The sequence below is a fragment of the Perognathus longimembris genome, chromosome 8, assembly GCF_023159225.1.
Source record: "Perognathus longimembris pacificus isolate PPM17 chromosome 8, ASM2315922v1, whole genome shotgun sequence".
Classification (NCBI taxonomy): Eukaryota; Metazoa; Chordata; class Mammalia; order Rodentia; family Heteromyidae; genus Perognathus; species Perognathus longimembris.
In genome coordinates this window covers 23,117,267-23,137,838 of record NC_063168.1, presented here as the reverse complement: position 1 = coordinate 23,137,838, position 20,572 = coordinate 23,117,267, and the positions used below count along the sequence as shown (strand labels likewise).

The window sequence follows — 20,572 nt, the reverse complement described above, 5'->3', positions numbered from 1 at the left end:
ACCTTGTAAGAGAGAGGCAGTACTATTGCTTTTCTTCAGTGTGTGTGTGTGTGTGCCAACAGTGTTGCTTTTCCTATGTGTGTGTATCTCTCTCCCTTTCCTCTTCCTCCCCCTTTCTGTATAGTACCATTGAGCTATACTCCTGGCCTCTGTCATATTTTTAACCATAGTTTAATAAACCTTTCTTGTACTATTTTTTTAAGTTTAATATTTTGAAGAGGGCCTTATTTTGTCACTCAGCTCAAACTTCTGAGTAGCTTTGACTGTGTAACACATGCCATTGTGTTGGGCTATCCTGTAGTAAATCTTACCAAGTTTGTTACACTTTCCTAATGGATAATGTTAAGCAAAATTGGATTGATTGGATACTCTCTTTTGTTTTTCTTAGTAGGCTTTCATGTTTTTTAATTTTTCTTTTTGGGGATTGAACTCATGGAAGTTATTCTAAGACATTGCAACTTTCTTTGTTTCTGTTTGGACTAGTTTCTGTCAGTAGTCTGGACTAGAAAATGTATTTACTGTTGGGGAAATTTGCTCCAAGATGAGGTTGTAGGGTTTTTTTTTTTTGTTTTTTTTTGGCTCAAGGCTAGCCCTCTGCCACTTGAGCCACAGTGCCACTTCTGGCCGTTTTCTATATATGTGGTTCTGGGGAATCGAACCTAGGGCTTCATGTATACGAGGCAAGCACTCTTGCCACTAGGCTATATTCCCAGCCCCAGTTGTAGGTTTCAGTTGGCATGATAACTTGGAAAAGTGACAAAGTACAGGATATTACTTTATAGATAATTTAGCAGAGAACTAGAAAACATATACAGGGTCATATGCACATATACACAAACATATTAGCCGAAGTATGATATATGCAGGGAAGGGTTCCAGTGGTGTAACTCCTTTGCACAGTTAACTTACAATTTAACAAAATGAAAACGAGGAACCTAGAATGTGTTGTTGGGGTATAGGGAGATCAAAGAGAGGAAGGGTGAATGAATGCCCATTTACATATGTGAAAAAGGAACCAGTTGAATTGAGGGAATGGGTATTGTTGAGAGAGATCAGGAGAATGATGGAAGGGATGACATTGATCAAGGTTGTATTGTTCTCCAAACTGACATGTTGAATTGAAACCCCTTTGTACAACTACTGAAGGAGAATAAAAACGAATAGTATTTTTTTTAGTTTTTAATGCTTTTATTTTCATATGTCTAGGCTACAAATAATACATTTAAGAAGATATTAAGATTGCAAAGGAGGAAAGTTGTATTCTCAGATGACATGGTTTCATATATATCAAATTCTCTTACTAGTTACCAGAATAAATGAATTCAGCATGATTGTGGGGTACAGTATATAAAGCCCAGGAGAATTATCTACATAATGTAAAGGTATAATTGGGGAATTGACTGATAGGTACAATAGAATAAACCCACATTAAAAAACATATTAGTTCTTAAAGTTGTTTTAAACTTATTTTTAGCATTTGGTTTATAATGTGATAGTTTTTTCTTTTTGTTTTTGTAAGACAGGCTCTTTCCATGTAGTTCAGGCTGGCCTCAAACTCAACCCTCCTGTCTCTCTGCCTCAGGAGTGCTAGGATTGCAAGGGTACCTAACAGTGGTCAGCTATAACTTGATAATTCTTTCACTGAACTATCTAGCATTTCATATTTATTTGACTGTTGTTTTATCCTTTTTTTTTTTGCCAGTCCTGGGGCTTGAACTCTGCCTGGGCACTATCCCTGAGTGTTTATGCTGAAAGCTAGTGCTCGCTTACTTGAGCCACAGTCCCACTTCTAACTTTCTTGTAGTTTAGTGGAGATAAGAGTCTCACATACTGTCCTGCCCAGTCTGGGCAGGAACCACAATCCTCAGATCTCAGCCTCCTGAGTAGCTAGGATTACAGGCATGAATCACTGGCGCCCAGCCTGCTTAATAACTTTTGAGGTATAAGAATTATTATTAAAAGTACAAGAAGCATCTGTTAACTTTTTTATCCTAAAATTATGGTGTATTTCTGAAATGTAGATATTTTAAGTAGATAACCTTTTTCATGTCTACGAAAAGATCCAGACCAAAAGTGTGCAACTGTGTCTATATCTATTATATAGCCTTTAATAAAGTAGTATGCGTTCTTTGTTTTGTTATTTTGTAGGCAAACTCTGTTGTGGAAAATGTAAATATTAAACTACTGTTCTGTAAACAAAATTGTTAAAAATTTGAGGGATTTTGGATAGCTATTTGTGAAGGCCTTTTCTATTGCGCCCCCTGGTGGTCTTTTTTTTTTTTTTTTGCCAGTCCTGGGCCTTGGACTCAGGGCCTGAGCACTGTCCCTGGCTTCTTTTTGCTCAAGGCTAGCACTCTGCCACTTGAGCCACAGCACCACTTCTGGCCATTTTCTATATATGTGGTGCTGGAGAATTGAACCCAGGACTTCATGTATATGAGGCAAGCACTCTTGCCACTAGGTCATATTCCCAGCCCTGGTTTGTATTTTTTATTAAGAGAAATACTGCCTTTGTAGGAGATTAATTGTACAAAAGACTTAAACTTCTAGGTTTTAATGTTTATGTCAGAACAATTCTCAATAACTTCTGTTGATAACACTTTTCTTGTGATGGTCCTTTCCTCCCCCCCCCCCCCCCCCCCCAGTCCTGAGGCTTGAACACAGGGCCTGAGCACTGTCCCTGGCTTCTTCTTTTTTTTTTTTTTCCTCAAGGCTAGCACTCTATCACTTGGCACAGCGCCACCTCTGGCTTTTTCTATATATTTGGTGCTGAGGAATTGAACCCAGGGCTTCATATATCCAAGGCAGGCACTCTACCACTAGGCCATATTCCCAGCCCCTGTGATGGTCCTTATAGAGTTATTTTATATGTACTTCTCCATAGGTAATTTTTTTGCCTATCTAATGGCTTTATTCAAAATACTTAAGGTATTCTAAGATCTTATATGGGAGTAATATTTGTTAATAGTTGTATTATAATATTATGTTTCTTGTCATGAAAGAGATTGAGGAATCCTTTTAGAAATATATATATGTATAAGTAGATAATGAGAAAGTGTATAGAATGATCTGTTGTGTCAGAAATTAAAAAAGTGCTCAACAAAACCAAAAGGGATTGCTGTAAGTCCATACAGGAGCCATCTTGAAGTAATACCTACAGACCAAACTTAAAACAGTGTGACAAAATGTGAATAATGATAGTATTGAACTTTCCCATAGACTAAAGTAGGTAACCATTAATCCACACTGAGGTACAGAAATAAATGGAGAAAGGACTAGTTTTATTGTTGTTGCACTTAGTGTAGAAGGAAAGCAAGAGAAAGAAAATGACTCTTAGGCAAATATTAGAGTGTTGAAATGGTGGAGACGAAACCCAGTGACGATGTGAAAATTAGGTCAGAACTGGAGAAGAAATACTTGCACTGCCTCAAAATACCCCCTCCCCCAGGGTACTTATTAATTACAAAATAAAAAGTAAGGAAAATATGGCAGACAGCACTTTTACTAGGTGATCAAAGTCAACATCACTAGTAATAAGATGCACTGGTGTCTTTCATGTTTGGTATGCCATACTGTAGACATAACATCATTTCTATACTATCTTTACCCCAAATATCTAAATTCATTCAGATTATGAGAAAACATCAAGGTTAAGCTGAAGAATGTTTTCAAAATGCTGGATCAGAAGTCTCAAGGTTGTAAAAAGACAGAGAGAGAATTAAGAACTGTCAGAAATTAGAAGAGATTCAGGGAAAATCAGGTTAAAAAATACACTATGTGTGTTAGTAAAAACATGGTGGAATATTTGAAAATATTGTTAGCAAACTTAAAAGGCTTGCTTTATTTTGTTTTTGTTGTTAAATCATGAAACTGTTAAAGTAGTAAATTACCTATGAGTGACAGTTGAAAGATTCTTCCTGAAGGAGTGGTAGTCGTGTTGTTTACTACCACACAGTTATTGGAAATTAGCTAAAATTTGAGACAAGTTTATTTTTCTGCCTTTCTGTGCATCTTTTCCTTTTTATTGGGAGCCAGAGACTTGGGTCTCTGATCTCTTCTCTGCTACAATTATGGAGAAAAATTAAGTTATCTTTTATTTTTAATGTTTTCATCAGTACTGGGCTTTGAACTCGGATTTTTGCACTTGCTAGATAGGCCCTAATGCCTGAACTACTCCTACTCCAAATTCTTTTTCTTTTTCCCTGAATGAGAGAAATAAATACTGGAAAGGAAAATAAGTAATTTATACTTATCAGGAAGATAGATGAATATGTATGCTCTGTCTCTGTTGGTATCATAGTGCTTTAGTATTAACGTGCAGTTTAAAATATTAGAGTTCATTGTAACTACATGAGTTCTCTAAAAGCAAATTCTTAATTATTTTATGGAATTAAAATCAGTAAGATTTCTGAATTTCCCACTTATCCCTGAAAATACATTGATCTAAGTAAGAGTTTAATTTAAGGTGTTCTGTGTAAGCAATATGTCACTTTCTTATTAGTAACTTTATATATTTTACAAGCTCAAGCTAGAAGCTCTTGAATTTTTACTGTCTTAGATAGGACATAAAATGACTAACAGTCTATAAGACTTATAAGATTATTTCTAATGTATTTTAAATTTAATGTATAAGCATTTTGAACTATTCAAAAAGGTAGTCCCCTCCCAAAGGAGTGTAAGAAAATGAGATGTGCTTCAACTTGGCAAAATGTGAAGAAAAGTATCTGAGTCACAAGATGAGTCAAGAAGTGGAGGCTTGTTTTCCTTGCCCATCTCTTACAAGAATAGTACCCTAAGCAGTAGGAAAATAGCCTGATAGAAAGTGGCATCAATAATTAGAATTTCTTCTTTAATACATAACTGGTACCAGGTACAGATCTTCCTTGAATGTAATGAAAATATTTAATGGTGCTAATAACAAGGTTAATTTGATCTGCTTTAGCAATGTTTACCTGCTTTATAGGAATGCTGATGTTTCAGAAGTCCTACAACACATCTGATCCATTGCTGGCAGATGGAAATGCTTGAGTAAACGGGTCCTCTGAAGATAGTAGTGACAAAAGTCACTCTGTTCAATACCTAAAAGGACTGTTTTTACTGTGTGTGTCTTTGAAAGTTATCATTCTTAGGTCTTGGCTTTAAAAGGCGGTTTCTTCAATACTCTAGATATTTAGGTACTTCCTCTACTTTCTCAACTAGTCTCAACTGGATAGTAAGTAGGAAAGTTGTCTATGTGTTATTCATCATTATAGTCCTATCTGGAAGGAAGGAAAGATGGAGGAAATTAATGAGTGCATAGTAGCGATATGGCTCTCTGAAACATTTTACTAGCTTAAAGAAGTCTCATGTTATCTGATAAAGGTAAACTATGCATATATGAATATGTCAAAGTGAACCCCCACTCCCATACAACTAATTGATGCTAATAAAAAATGTGGGATACAAAAAGTTCCGAGTAAGCTGTATTTGCATGGGAATAGTGGAGATGGGAAAGATTATGAGTTTTTCTCCAGTCCTACTTAAGGGACAATCCTGCTTCACCTCTTGAGTGCTGGGATTACAGGCATACATATCATGCCCAGCTCGAAAGGTCTCTTTAAGAACTCATTTGTTGTTAAATTGTTATTGCTTTCACTTTGCAAGTTTTGGGTACCCATCTGAAATAAGAATTAACTACTTTATAATATTTCGTAAGAAGATACTTAAAAGAAAGTAGATTTAAAATATTACTTAAGGTTGGGAATGTGGCTTAGTGGTAGAGTGCATGCATGGAGCCCTGGGTTTTATTCCTCAGTACCCCATAAACAGACAAAACCAGAAGTGGCTGTGTGGCTCAAGTGGTAGAGTGCTAGCCTCGAGAAAAAGAAGGTCAGGGACAGTGCCCAGACCCTGAGTTCAATCCCCAGGACTGACAAAAGAAAAAAGTTAATTTTAGGATTTTGGCCAGAAACTTAATGATATACACAACTATGAAATGTATAGCTAGTAACACTTGCCCTTTACTTTTTCCCTCCCCTCCCCTCCCCTCTATACATGATAGTTCTGGGGCTTGAACTCAGGGCCTGGGTGCTAGCTGTCCCTGAGCTTTTTTGCTCACAGCTAGTGTTTTACTACATTTGAGCCACAGTTCCACTTTCTGCTATTTTTGGTCCTTAATCTATAGAGTTTCGTGGACTTTCCTGCCTAGGCTGAAGTTGAACCTTAGTGCTCAGATCTTAGCCTCCTTAATAGCTAGGATTACAGATGTGAACCACTGGTGCCCAGCTCCTTCTCTATCTTTAGAGAAAAATCATTAGGAGTCCCATAAATGGAGTGTTTGAGGAAGTAGTTTCCAGCAGAGGCTTATAAGGAAATAGAAGTCTAAAACTTTTATCTTAGGAGCATTGTACCAGGATTGGTATAGGTTAGGAAAAGGAAGTGGAGGAAGAATAATATAGATATTTGAATTGAGGCTAAGTGTCATATAACTTGTTTTAAGCTTTATCTGGGGGGGGGGGTGTCATTTATGGCATTGTCTTTTGTGGACACTGTCTTGAGCTCTTTTTGATCAAGACTCTAGTGCTCTGCCACTTTGAGCCATAACTCCAATTTTGATTTTCTCGTGGTTAATTGGAGATAAGAGTCTCATGGACTTTCATGCCCAGGCTGGCTTTGAACCTTGATCCTCAGATCTCAGCCACCTGAGTAGCTAGGATTACAGGCATGAGCCACTGGTGCCTGGCTTTTGTTTTAGGCTTTTTATCCTGTTAGTTATAAGACCTAACAATTTGAATTTGTGCCTTTTAAACAAGTTAATGTTGACAGTTTAAAGAAGGGTGGATAAACCAAATGATTTATTTGGTTTTATCATTCATTCTATAGTCTCCCCTATAAAAGTTGTTGTGTTTGTGCATATGTGTACACACACGTGCACTGGGGATTAGCCTAGAGTCTTGCACTTACTAAGAAGTGTGCTCTATCAATGAACCACATACTCTTCCAGCCCCTCCAGAATTTTCTTTTTTATGCAAGGTAAGGATTCAAAATTGCAGACTGCTTTCTTTTTTAGTGAGGCTTTTCAGGTAACTAAAACAATCCTTCAAGATGCCTGCATTTATTTCTTAATAGTTTTCTAAGCTGTTCATGTGCTTGTGTTAACACATAGTATAAAACAAACAGCTTTTACAAATACTAATGGTGCCACATTTTCCCTTTCCCTCATCATAACGATGTACTATGGAGAAGTCCTGATTTGCCCACTTTTTCCTTTTCTACTTTTATTATTTTGCCATCACTTTTTCTAGTCTCAGTTCTAAAATAAGACTTGTAATACTCAGTTAAGCATTGAAAAAAGGTAGCTTTTCAGAAAAGTGTGAATGTGGAAAAAGCATTCTCAATTGTTAACTGTGTTTAGTGTTTTACTGTGAATATTGACGTTATTTTGATGAATAAGGTATTTCTTTTTGTTTTATGCTGATAGTGGGGCTTGAACTCCGGGCTTGGACACTGTCACTTAGCTTTCTTGCTCCAGGCTTAGCACTCTTACCACTTGAGTCATTGCTCTGATTTCAGCTTTTTGGTGGTTAATTGGAGATGAGAGTCTCATGGATTTGTCTGTCAAGGCTGCCTTAAACTGTGATCCTTCTGAGTAGCTAGGATTACAGGTATCAGCCATTGGCAATGAATACTCTTTAATGGAATTGTAAGATGTTTTTGCAGCTGATGTGATCAGGAAGTATGTATTTGAGTTTTGATTGATTATTTAAAATAAGAGAGGCTGGGAATATGGCCTAGTGGCCAGAGTGCTTGCCTTGTATACATGAAGCCCTGGGCTCGATTCCTCAGCACCATGTATATAGAAAAAGGCCAGAAGTGGTGCTGTGGTTTAAGTGGCAGAGTGCTAGCCTTGAGCAAAGAAAAGTCAGGGACAGTGCTCAGGCCCTGAGTTCAAGCCCCAGGACTGGCCAATCAGTCAATCAATCAATCAAACAAACAAAACAAGAGTTTGTATGTTGGTATTTGAAATAGGCATCATTAATTAAATACGTGCTCTTGAGCCCCCCCCCCCTTTTTTTTTTTCCAGTCTTGGGCCTTGAACTCAGGCCATGGACTCTGTCCTTGAGCCTCAATATGCTCAAGGCTAGCTCTCTACCACTTGAGCCACAGTGCTTCTTCGTGCTTTTTCCATTTAGGTAGTACTGAGGAATCCAACCCAGGACTTCATGCATGCTAGGCAAGCAAAGCATTCTACCTCTAAGCCACATTCCCAGCTCCTGAAAATCTCTTGTGCTGCAGTCACATGTCTGGCTGTGATGTGTGTAGTATACACTACTTGTTTTCTGCAACTTTGTAGAAGAGTATTAATGATCTTAAAGACATAAATACAGATTAATTGGTGTTTGTATTAAATACCATACTTACAAGTTTAAACCCTTATTTTGAAGTATAGGGTCTTGAAGCCGTTTACTTTAGTAGAAAGTAATTTTTTTTTTTTTGCCAGTCCTGGGGCTTGAACTCAGGGCCTGAGCACTGTCCCTGGCTTCTTTTTGCTCAAGGCTAGCACTCTGCCACTTGAGCCACAGCACTACTTCTGGCCATTTTCTGTATATGTGGTGCTGGGGAATCGAACCCAGGGCCTCATGTATATGAGGCAGGCACTCTTGCCACTAGGCCATATCCCCAGCCTAGTAGAAAGTAATTTTGTAAACATGAATGATGAGCAGGTGTACAGCCATCCTTGTTAATAGTCATTAGAGGTGTTGGTAAGAAAGTCTTTGCAACTTCATCTGTAGCCTTAGTTCACACCACACCAAGAAGCCTTGAAGATCCCAAAGTTCCCATTTGTGTTTTGTTGTTGTTTTACCAATCCTGGGGCTTGAACTCAGGGCCTGAACACTGTCCCTGGCTTCTTTTTGCTCAAAGCTAGCACTCTACCACTTGAGCTACAGAGCCACTTCCAGCCTTTTCTATTTTTGTGGTGCTGAATAATTGAACCCAGGACTTCATGCATGCTGGGCAAGCACTCTGCCGCCAAGCCACATTCCTAGCCTTTTCGTTTTTTTTTAAATTAAATTTATTTAATTTATTTTGTTGGTTGTAGGGGCATGAACTCTGGGCCTGGATGCTGACCCTGAGCTCCTCAGCTCATGGCTAGTACTCTAATACTTGAGCCACAGCACCACTTTAGACTTTGTTTTCAGTTGGAGAAAACTTGCCCCTGACCTTCATAACGTACAGATAGTGGTGACGTGATAATTTGAAAATTATACACGTTTAGCAGGGAAATTTGAATTTTGACCTTTGACTAGCTAGTCAGTTCCCTGTCCAGCCTGGGCTTGGGTGAATAGTTACTGTTCTGCAGTGTACTCTGTTACTATTTTTATTTCTTTTTAAATACAAGTACTCAGTAAATTACATGAAGTGTTCAATACTTTAATTTTTTAGTTTTTACAATTGAGGATGCCAAGTATTTGGCTGTCAAAATAGCTTGTCCTCTCTTTAATACTGTGGACCATGTTACATAGATATAATTATTGGCAGTGTTGCATTTGCCTTGTTCATTTCTTTTTAAAAATTGGCAGTTTTATTTTTGGTATATATTTTAAGAATTTAGTGCTACCATCAAAATTGAGTTAGTTGCATGCTTTATGGACATGATGTAACTCAGAAGAAAATGACTTAAAACTTTTTGTAGTAATGGCATGTGGAAGTACAAAGTAATACTGAGGCTGGGAATATGGCCTAGTGGCAAGAGTGCTTGCCTCGTGTATACATGAAGCCCTGGGTTCAATTCCTTAGCACCACATATACAGAAAGGGCCAGAAGTGGCGCTGTGGCTCAAGTTGGCAGAACGAAGCAGAACGAAGCCAGGGACAGTGCTCTGGCCCTGAGTTCAAGCCCCAGGACTGGCAAAAAAAAAAAGTAATACTAGCCCCTTCTTTTTAAAGTGTTGAACAGTGAATTTTGTTAGGTTGAGAAGTAAAAGCTGTGTTTGAGTGCTCAGACTTGGAAGGAGTAGTAGGAACTGATCTGAGGTTGGAAGTATATTCAGGAACCTGCTCACATTGCTCCCAGGAAGGGAATTAGATATCATGGGGTGAGATAGGAAGGAAACTTTGGAATTTTGAACTGTGAGTTACCAGATATAAATTAAAATTTACAGAAGTGAAAATGAAGGTGGCTTGCTTGGGTACAGAGCAAAGCTGATTTAGCCTGTTTGGTACAAGGTATTTATGATCAGCTTAGCATTGTCATACCTTGGATATCTCTTGTGACCTCCATGATCAGCTTAGCATCTTCAATCCTTGATATCTGGGCATCTGGCATACAATTGGTTCTGTGTTATGGCAGGAGCAAAGAAACTGAAAGGTAACCAAATAAAGATACTATGCTTTTTGTATTTAAAGTAATTCGCTTTGCAATATATGTAATTCTTTTAAGCAATGTACAAACTAAACTATTGGGTAATTAACTGCTGGATTTTTTCTTTTAATGACCATAAATGACCATCTTTTAAAAATCTTGCTACCCTATTTTGTTTCCTTTTAGTTGATGCTGATGAAATTAAAAGGCTAGGAAAGCGATTTAAGAAGCTTGATTTGGACAATTCTGGCTCTTTGAGTGTGGAAGAATTCATGTCTCTTCCTGAATTACAACAGAATCCTCTAGTACAGCGAGTAATAGATATATTTGACACAGATGGGAATGGAGAAGTAGACTTTAAAGGTAATGTTTTTAAAAGATTTTTTTAAATTCACAGATAAACCTATGTGTAGTCTCTACAAAATAAAACTTAAAAGATTTTATGAAAAGTCTTTATATTTTGATGATCTTAGAAGATTATGTTAAAAACCTCAAAACCTATGGCATGTATATTTAAATGAACTAAGATCTTTTTACTATTTGGTCCATAAATGATTAAGGTATCATTTAGAAGAGTTTACTCCCAAAAGGGAAATTCAGTATTTCTAATTTGTTCTCTTGAGAACAACTTACAGTATTAGAAACTGCATTTTAAACCTTTGTTTTTCTTTTTTAAGACTAAGACCTGTAGTAGCAAGGATATATTATCCATAGAAGTAGGATGTGAGTATTATCAGAAAACAAGATTACTTGAGCTAGATTGCATAATGACATTGAATGTGCTTTTACTAATAGGAAAATTTATATTTGATTTTATACTTAGATTTTTGTTTTTTTAGTTTGGAAGACTGATTTGTAAGTGAAGGAATCTAAAGTAGATAATTTAGTGCTTCCTAAACAGTGAAAAAAGATAATTATTTTGCATTAAACTTCTGTGTATTTACTTGATTGTGAATTTGGGAACAGAAACCCAAGTTCATTTTCTTTTTAGCAAAACATTTCAATTTTGATATAAAAAAAATATTGCCAGTACAGGATCGGAACTTAAGAGATTTGAACTTGTTTTCGTTCTGCCACTTAACATGACCTTACAGCCAGGTTTTTGGCTGGTTATTTCTGACATTTCTGCCTGGGATGGCATGAATCTATGATCATCTGGAACAGCTGTGATTACAAGCATGAGCCACCAGTACCTGGATATAGTTCTTTTTTAGTTTTAAAGCCTTTTATTACAGTCTAAAGAAAAAAAAATAATTCAAGAATGTTTTTTTGAGTGTTATGGTTTGCAGTGCTTAGCAAATATTCAGCTGATTAATTCAGAATTTGAAGTTGAAATGAGGGAAAAATCTTGTTTTGGGAAGTTTGTAATTCTTACTTTGTTTTCAAAAAATTTAAAGATATATTTTTATTTCTAGTTATTTATTTTTCTTGTTGTTTTGGTTGTGGGGCTTAAACTCATGTCTTGGGCACTATTCCTGAGTTTTTCTGCTCAAGGCTATACCACTCGGCCACTTTGAGCCACAGCACTACTTCTGGTTTTCTGGTGGTTAGTTGGAGATAAGACTCTCATAGACTTTCCTGTCTGGGTTCACTTAGATCCTCAGATCTCAGCCTGCTGAGTAGCTAGGATTACATGCGAGTGTTTTTGTTAAGACAAGGTCTTGCTAGGTCCTCAAATTTATTATCCTTCTGCCTAAGCCTCCTGTGTGCTGAAATTCCAGGTGTGTGAAAATATAGGTGATTTTAATTTAGTCATTTTTATTTTTCAACCAAGATATTTTGTTTTGCATAGGAAATAACTTTTGGGGGGTATGTAAGGTGATAAATGTTGCTTTTCTGTGTTATAATTGGAAAGTTCTTATAAACATTTTCAACTCTTATTTAGAATTCATTGAGGGAGTGTCTCAGTTCAGTGTGAAAGGAGATAAGGAGCAGAAGTTGAGGTGTAAGTATTTTTCTTCATTGACACTATTCTTAAATTACTACCGTTCCATACTGCATTGTTGACTTCTCTTGAAATATTCTAAAAGATTTATTCCAGTTGTATTGGGATTCTCATTATGTTGTAGTGAGAATCCTTCAGGATATTTGCAACTACAGTATTTGAATAATGTATTGTTAGTTGTATAGAGGGAGATTAAGAATTTCCTTCTGAAAACAGCCATACAAACTAGCTATATGACTTAACCATGAATTTTTTCTTTTTTTTTTATGAAAGTGGGAAGAATTGTTCTAAAGTTACCTGAGAGGTTGGAACTCCCCCCCCCCCCCCCCAGTTCTACATAATGTTATAGAGCTCTATATTAGGTTAAATAACTTATGTCTAGGTATACTCTTGTATACTCTTTGGCTTGGTCAGTCTTGAGTCCATAGCTTATACTCTTAATAAACTATGTTAAGCTGAACCTGTGGGTAACTTCCACATATTAGAAAGAGGTGTCCTCATAGTCATAGTTTTAGATGTTTGACAATTTATTGTTTTCTTTTTCATTAAAAGATTCATATGTGGTTGCTTTATATAATTGTTTTCCTTCCTCTGTTTTCAGTTGCTTTCCGTATCTATGACATGGATAAAGATGGCTATATTTCCAATGGGGAGCTCTTCCAGGTGTTGAAGATGATGGTGGGGAACAATCTGAAAGATACACAGTTACAACAGATTGTAGACAAAACCATAATAAATGCAGATAAGGATGGAGATGGAAGAATATCCTTTGAAGAATTCTGTGCTGTAAGTACAGAAGAACTGGTCTTCCATTAATCATGTTTATTAAAACATGGCTTAAGAACCTTAATAGGGGGCTGGGAATATGGTCTAGTGGCAAGAGTTGCTTGCCTCACATGAAGCCCTGGGTTCAATTCCCCAGCAACACATATATAGAAAATGGCTGGAAGTGGTGCTGTGGTTCAGTGGCAGAGTGCTAGCCTTGAGCAAAAAAGAAGCCAGGGACAGTGCTCAGGCCCTGAGTCCAAGGTCCAGGACTGGCCAAAAAAAAAACCAAAAAAACCTAAATAGGGCTTAATTGATAATGATAAGAGTCCTTTCTTAACAGGTACAAGGCCCTAAGTTTGGTCCCTAAAACCATGAATACAAAAGCAAATACAGCCCACTTTTCTAAACATTGATGAAGCCCACAACTTTGGCTTTACCATGTTCTTTTTATTGTGACTACTTAAGCTACAGCAATGGAAGGGATAAGAAAAGATTTTTTATTTCTATTTTTGTCAGGCATGGGGCGTGAGCTCAGGGCCAGCTGAGTACTGTCTTTGAGCTTTTTCTCTCAAGTGCTCTACCACTTTGAGCCACAGTGGCACTTCTGGTTTTCTGTTGGCTTATTAGAGATAAGAGTTTCACAGACTTTCCTGTCCAGGCTGACTTTGAACCACAGTACTTAGATCTCAGCCTCCTGAGTAGTTTGGATTACAGGCATGAACCAATGATGCCTGGCCTTTTTCTTTTTTTTTTAATTAAAGTTTACATACTATACACCTACTTAAAATTTTTTTAAAGATTATAGCTAGAACATGCATTTATTTTACTTCTTAAAGTTTGAATAAAATGACTTAAAGGGTTATGAACCTACATGGGCAAAATGAGTATCAGAAAATACAGTGTGACTGAATTTGTGATTTGCACCATTGAATGGTCAATCCAGTGGACAGGGAGAAAGGATTACAAGCTATCAGCCTGGAAACCTAAGAAAAGACTAGTTTGTAATTCAGAAGTCCCCAAAGGCTTAGAAATTGATGGCATGAATTCTCTGGAAGAATGAAGGGCACAAGCTGGAGGTGACAGTGAAGCTAAAGCAAGAGAGCTGTTTAAAGTCTCTTGAGAAGCCATTGCAGCATTAGGACTCCCCGTTGCTCCTCAGCTATGCACCTCTCCTATAACCTCACAAGAAACGGGTTGATGAGAATAAAGGGAAAATCTCTAGTCAGGGAAATAATGGGGCAGAGATGTTGGGGAGTGTATGTTTGGGAATTAAGTGTAAATAAGCTGTGTTTTCATCTCTAGTGTCAGCATCTCTTCATGAAAGAAACATGGTGGTAAACCACTTGTTCTGTTGCACAATTTATAGAGTGAATTAGCTTTTGTATTGTATCTTTAAAGTAAGGTGTGTGTGTGTGTGTGTGTGTGTGTGTGTGTGTGTGTGTGTGTGTATTTGGTGCCAGTCCTGAGGTTTGAACTCAGGGCCTGGAAACTTTGCCTTCGCTTTTGTGCTCAAGGCTAGTGTTCTACTACTTGAGCCATAGCTCTATTTCTGGCTTTTTGGTTGTTAATTGGAGATGAGTTTCATAAACTTTCTGCCCTAGCTGATTTCAAACTTGTGATTTTTCAGATCTAACCCCTCTGTGTAGCTAGGATTACAGGCGTGAGTCACAGGTGCCTACCTCAAATAAAATATTATAAAGGATAAACTTAAATGTAAAAATGCAATTATTTTTAATACAACATGGATTAATGCCATAAACATACTGTTGAGTGAGGGGAACTTCATAGATTCAAAAGGGAGATTCTATTAATACGATATACAACAGAGAAGACTTAGGCATGATGTAAAAGAGTCAGGGTTGCTGGGCACCAGTGGCTCACAACTGTAATCCTAGGTGCTCAGGAGGCTGTCATCCCAGGATTGTGATTTGAAGCCATCCCTGGCAGAAAAATTCATGAGATTATCTCTAGTTAACCATCGAAAAGTGAGAAGCTGAGTTGTAGTTCAAGTGGTAGAGCACTAGACTTTAGCAAAAAGAAGCTTAGCGGCAGTACTCAGGCCCTGAGTTCCAGCCCTAGGACTGGCACAAAAAAAAGCCAGGTGTGTGTGTGTGTGTGTGTGTGTGTGTGTGTGTGTGTGTGTGTGTGTGTGTGTGTGTGTGTGTGTGTTTTGTGGGTTGGCTGGTGCCTTTTGAAGGAGGTCAGAGTAAAAATGTACATACTGATTACTTGGATATTATTCACTTTGTGAAACTCATCAAGCTGTGGACATTTATGAGTCATGCTTTCTGCTTATACAGTTTATTCATAATAAGACATCCTGTTAGAATCGGGTAGATGGTTATTCTTTATTTTTAAATAAACTTGTATTTACTGAGAAGTATATGTGGAAACAGCACACAGAAATTTATTCAGTTGGAATTTTTTTAATACTTTCTAGATTAGACTGCCAATGAAGCCCTCATTTGGCTTTTGAGAATAATTTTTATGGCAGTATGGTTATCATATAATATTAAACTACTAGACTAGGCATCAACAAACTACAAAGAAGGAAAAATACTATCCCTGGCCTGTTATTTTTTTATGTCTTTTGAGTTAGATTTTTAAATTATTATTTAAGTAAAAGAAAATGGAAAAGAAACAATGTGGTCTCTGAAGTTAGAAGAACTTTCTGGCTGTTCACAGGACAAGTTTGTTGACATTTGTATTAAAACGCAAAATGAGCCTGATGCTTGGTGGCTCGTGCCTATAATACTGTAATTTTAGCTACTCAAGAAGTTGAGATCTGAGGATTAAGGTTCATTGCCGGCCTTTGCAGAAAAGTTGAGGGAGCCTTTATCTCCATTAAACTGCCCAAAAGTGATAGAGAGCTACCCTTAAGAAAAAAGGGCTGGGAATATGGCCTAGTGGTAGAGTGCTTGCCTCTCACATACATGAAGCCCTGGGTTCGATTCCCCAGTACCACATATATAGAAAAAGCCAGAAGTGGCACTGTGGTTTAAGAGCTAGAATGCTAGCTAGCCTTGAGCATAAAGAAGCCAAGGGACAGTGCTCAGGCTGAGTCCCAAACCCTAGGACTGGCAAAAAAAAATAAAGAAAAGAAAAGAAAAAGAAGTTCAGGGACTATGCCCACGTCCTGAGTTCAAGCCCTAGGACAGGCAAAAAAAAACCCCACAAAATGCCTGTTCGCCTAGAAAAAAAAGGCTTTGAAAACTCTAACTTGGAGGCACTCCAATTTTTGTTTTTAAATCTAGTTTCTAAAAATCGATAGAGTAGTATGCTTTGTAAATTATAGTGTTCGGTTTTTTGTTTTTTGTTTTTTTTTTTTCAGTTATAAGGTTTTAACTCATGGAAGGGCCTGGAAGCTGACCCTGAGCTCTTTTTGCTCAAGGCTAGTGCTCTACTACTTGGAGTCACAGCTCTACTTCTGGTTTTTTTAAGTGAAGATAAGAGCCAGAGCTGGCTTTGAACCTCGATTCTTATATCAGCTTCTTGTAGCTATGATTACAGGTGTGAGCCACCATGCCCAGCTTAAATTATATATACTTTTGATAAGGTTGTTAAACTACTAAAAAAGCATCTCTTAAGCATTGTTAAACTGGATCTTCTTCTTTCCGTTGCAGGTTGTAGGTGGCCTAGATATCCACAAAAAGATGGTGGTAGATGTGTGACTCTTTGAAAAGTACCACCCAACACTTTTGCTTTCTTCTCCATCTCTGAAGATCTGCTCAAGACGTCCAGCAATGCTCTCTGTGTATTTAAATGGAAGTATTTTTCTCTGTGAAGCCACATTTTCCAACATGAGCCTCATGAAGCCAACTAAGTGTTATTGAACTCTTGCTCTCTCAATAACTCAGTGTAGCACTTTAAAGTCTGAAGGGACAGCAACATGAAAAGAGCATATCAATGTGGTGGAGAAAGGGAAGGGGTTGGCTTTTTAATTTATTTTTCTTCATCTTTTATAACAAGAAAGTATCTATATATACATATGTAAATATTTATATATAGATATATGTAGCTTTCTATATATGTAATAGGTTGGCTTTAATTTAATATACTTGATTCAGAAACAAAACAATAGAGTACAAAAGTGCCAAGCAGAACATAAAACACCATTACTTTTATTTCACACAGTTTTATATGTAGATAGAAGATTGTACAATTTGAGCCGGGTGTTAGGCCAGCTATTTTCCTGTGCTTTCTCTTTTGAGAGATTGACAAAGCATTTGTTAATGTCCTATTATTTACCTTAATTACATTTTTTTAGACAGAGGAGTCTGTAATTTTATTTATACCTATGAATATATTTCCAGGGACTATGTCTCGTTGCTGAGCAGCTTTTAATCCATCTCTGCCTGAGGAGAAAGTATAGTTGAGTGCTGCTGCCAAGAGCTGGCTGTATTCCTATAGTATCTGCACAGTGCTATGGCTGCTTCCTTCTGTTACTCTGTAACTGAGAGCCATTAACATTTATTAAATGTCCCTGAGTAAGTGTAATTTACCAGTCCTGATTTTATTCATAAAGGCCAGAAGCAATCATGATTTCTCTTATTGCATTACTTAATGAAGGAAACCTGAAGCAATCATGTAACTGCTTAGGATATTGTTTGTTTCATTATACATAGGTAAATAATTTGTCATTAAACTCGTGTTTGAACCATGAATTTCCCTTGTGTTTCAAAAGACTTGGAGCTTATATAAAATACTTGAGATACTTAATGTGCATGTATGTGTGTAAACATACACATACACTTGTGACTTAAATGAGAGAAATCTTGTATACACTGTAGAAGAGCAAAATTTTATCCAAATTTATACTTGTTTATTTTTAATGCAAGGTATAGAATACATGATTTTTTTTTGCTTGCCCAAATAATTGGTAATGGATGATAACGCAATAAATTTGTGTGATATAAAAGTAGTAAATCATGTTCCACCACTTGCTGTTACCCTTCCCTTTTCTGCAAAGGTACTATATTGGCTGGAAGAAAAACACTTTGGTTAGCTTTATATGACAGTGATCTTCCCCTCTATAGTTTTCTGAACAAGTGGTTTTAGAACCATGAGTAGTCGTGGGGCAGGTGGAGTCCAGGGGACTGAGTGTTGAGTGGGACGCCCCCTCCTGCCACTGCTGCTCCTTCAGCTGAGTGCTGCACATCATGGGCTCTGTCTGTGAGAGAAATCCCGGTGCTTGGTGTCCTTGCATGACATGGAGTTTTGCATGTAGATCGATTTAAAATGTACCTCTTGTTTACATAATTTGCATAATTTTAAAAGATAATGTTGCCAAACTTTGGAAATGTTAATGTTCAAACTGAATCTCCACTACATGTACCTTTCTTCCTCTGGATCAGTAAAAAGTACATGGCTTACAATCCCAGCCAGTGGTTTGATCTGTTCCAGTGTCAACTGCCATGTGCTCTGCTTCAAGGGGGAACTAGTCTTTTGTGAATTTTTTGTACATAATTATTTGTTACAAATATTTTAGCAAATGCTTTCTATTTCTCTTGCTTGTGCATATCCTGGCTGGCGTTACAGAAAAATAGTGCAAACATTATTTCCTTACTGGGGAATGAGGGTTTTTCCTTTTTTTTCTTTTTTTTTTTTTTTAGTTTGTGTGTGGGGGTGGAGAGGGTGGGGGTGATTTATGTTGAATGTTTAGTTTTTCTTCTGCATGATGCGTCATGTTGTGGGATCCTTAGAAAACTTCATACTGTATGAATAAGAAAATAAAATATTTGAAACTTCATTGACTGTGTTTAGTTGTCTTTGAACTTCCACAGCTAAAAAAGATTGATAAAATGTTTTATTTTTCATTGTAAGCCACAGGTAAAATTAATGTGCTTTATAATGGGAAGAGTAGTCATTACAAAGCCTTAATAAAAGGATTCCTCCAAACTGCTACCTCCCTGATCTCATCTCTTACCACCCTTTCTGGAATTGTCTTAGCTGCTTCCACATTACGCCTTTGCAGTACTACCCTGTCCCTGCTGCTTTCCAATACCCGGTTGCTAATGAATGTTTTCTTTTTAACGTGTATGTGTGTGTAGTATTGTGGTTTGAACTGAGGACCTCACATTTGCTAGGTAGATGTTCTGCTAGGAGCGATAGTACTGGTACTGAGGCTTGAACTCAGCCACTTTTGCTGGCTTTTTGGCTCAAGGATGCCACTCTTTCAACATTCAAACTATGCTTTCAGGTCTGGCTTTTTGCTGGTTAACGTGTGGATTGGTTTTTGTCTGTGTGGTTGCCTTTGAATGAAGATTTTTTTCATACCTCAGCTTCCTGAGTAGTAAGGATGTATAGATGTGAACCACTAGTGCCCAGCTGTGCTGTTTTTTGTTGTTTCGTTTTTAGGTCCAAGACAGGTACTTGAACTCAGTACCTGCTGCTTTTGCTTATTGGCTAGTGCTGTACTAACTGAACCTCACTTTAGCCCTGACGGCTACTTCTGAGATGGCTCTTTCCTGCCCAGGCCTGCACCTGGACTTCAGTCCACCTATTTCAGGCTGCTTGCCCTACCTAGTATGTGCAACTATTGTGTTCTGGCTGCCCTGGAAGTACAGCTAGGAGCTATAATCTCACATAGCAAAGGATGGCAAGTGTGCCAGTGGGCAGCTGTGCCTGATTCTTTTTAATTAGCATGTACTATACAAGGAAAGTTTCATTGGTAGTTGCTCCTCAACTCCTACTGGTACCCACCCAAGAGCCTGATTTGCTTTACTGTTACTGTTTTACCTTAGTGTATCTTCCTTGTACACAGGCTTTACCATGGTATTTCAGGTGTGCATATATTATAGGCAGACTAACCACCTGTTGTTTCTGTTATGCCTTAGCTTTCAGTGAGATTCCTAATGCCTGCTAGACAACATACATTGCAGTTACATGTCCTCCCTGTTTCCTGTCTCCTGTCCCACATTTAAATATTGTAATACATATACATGTGTGAATGTATATCTAAGTATATGTCTTTTAGGTGTAGATTCCTTTGAGATTGGCTTATCTCACTGTGATCTTCAGTTTCACCCATTTTCCTGAAAAATGACAACTGTATATTCCGTTGTGGCTATTTCCCATGGTATGTACATGCCGCATCTTCTTTATCCATTCATCACTTGTGGGGCAGCTCAGCTGATACCATACCTAGACTACTGTGGACAGACCCACAATAAATAGAGTACGTGTTGTTTTAAACTCCTTAGGATGTTTCCCAGAAGTGATCTTGAGGGCTGTAGTTTTTCTTTTTGAGTGGACTGGGGTTTGTACTCAAGTCTTGGTTGGCCGGCACTCTTGCTGTTTCCATCATGACTTCCCATTTGTGTGTGTGTGTGTGCGTGTGCGCATGTACCGTCCTAAAACCTGAACTCAGCCTGGGTATTGTGCCTAAGATTTTGTGCATAAGGCTGGTGCTCTACTACTCAAGCCACAGCTCTACTTCTGGCTTTTCAGTTAGTTGGAGCTAAGAGTATCACAAACTTTCCTGTCCAGGTTGGCTTTGAACCACTGATGCCCAGCTTT

The 20,572-nt window shown here is 37.7% G+C and overlaps 1 protein-coding gene across 1 annotated transcript in view; it reads left to right on the top strand.

The window, feature by feature from the left end:
* Ppp3r1 (protein phosphatase 3 regulatory subunit B, alpha) overlaps window positions 1–18,803 on the top strand; it is a 43,800-nt gene extending 24,997 nt beyond the window's left edge. The window contains exons 3-6 of the mRNA XM_048352639.1: window positions 10,528–10,704; window positions 12,227–12,286; window positions 12,888–13,072; window positions 16,678–18,803. Coding sequence (XP_048208596.1) covers window positions 10,528–10,704; window positions 12,227–12,286; window positions 12,888–13,072; window positions 16,678–16,725 — 470 coding nt within the window. The 3' untranslated portion in view covers window positions 16,726–18,803. The remainder of the gene's footprint in view (window positions 1–10,527; window positions 10,705–12,226; window positions 12,287–12,887; window positions 13,073–16,677) is intronic.
* Window positions 18,804–20,572: the final 1,769 nt, after the last annotated feature.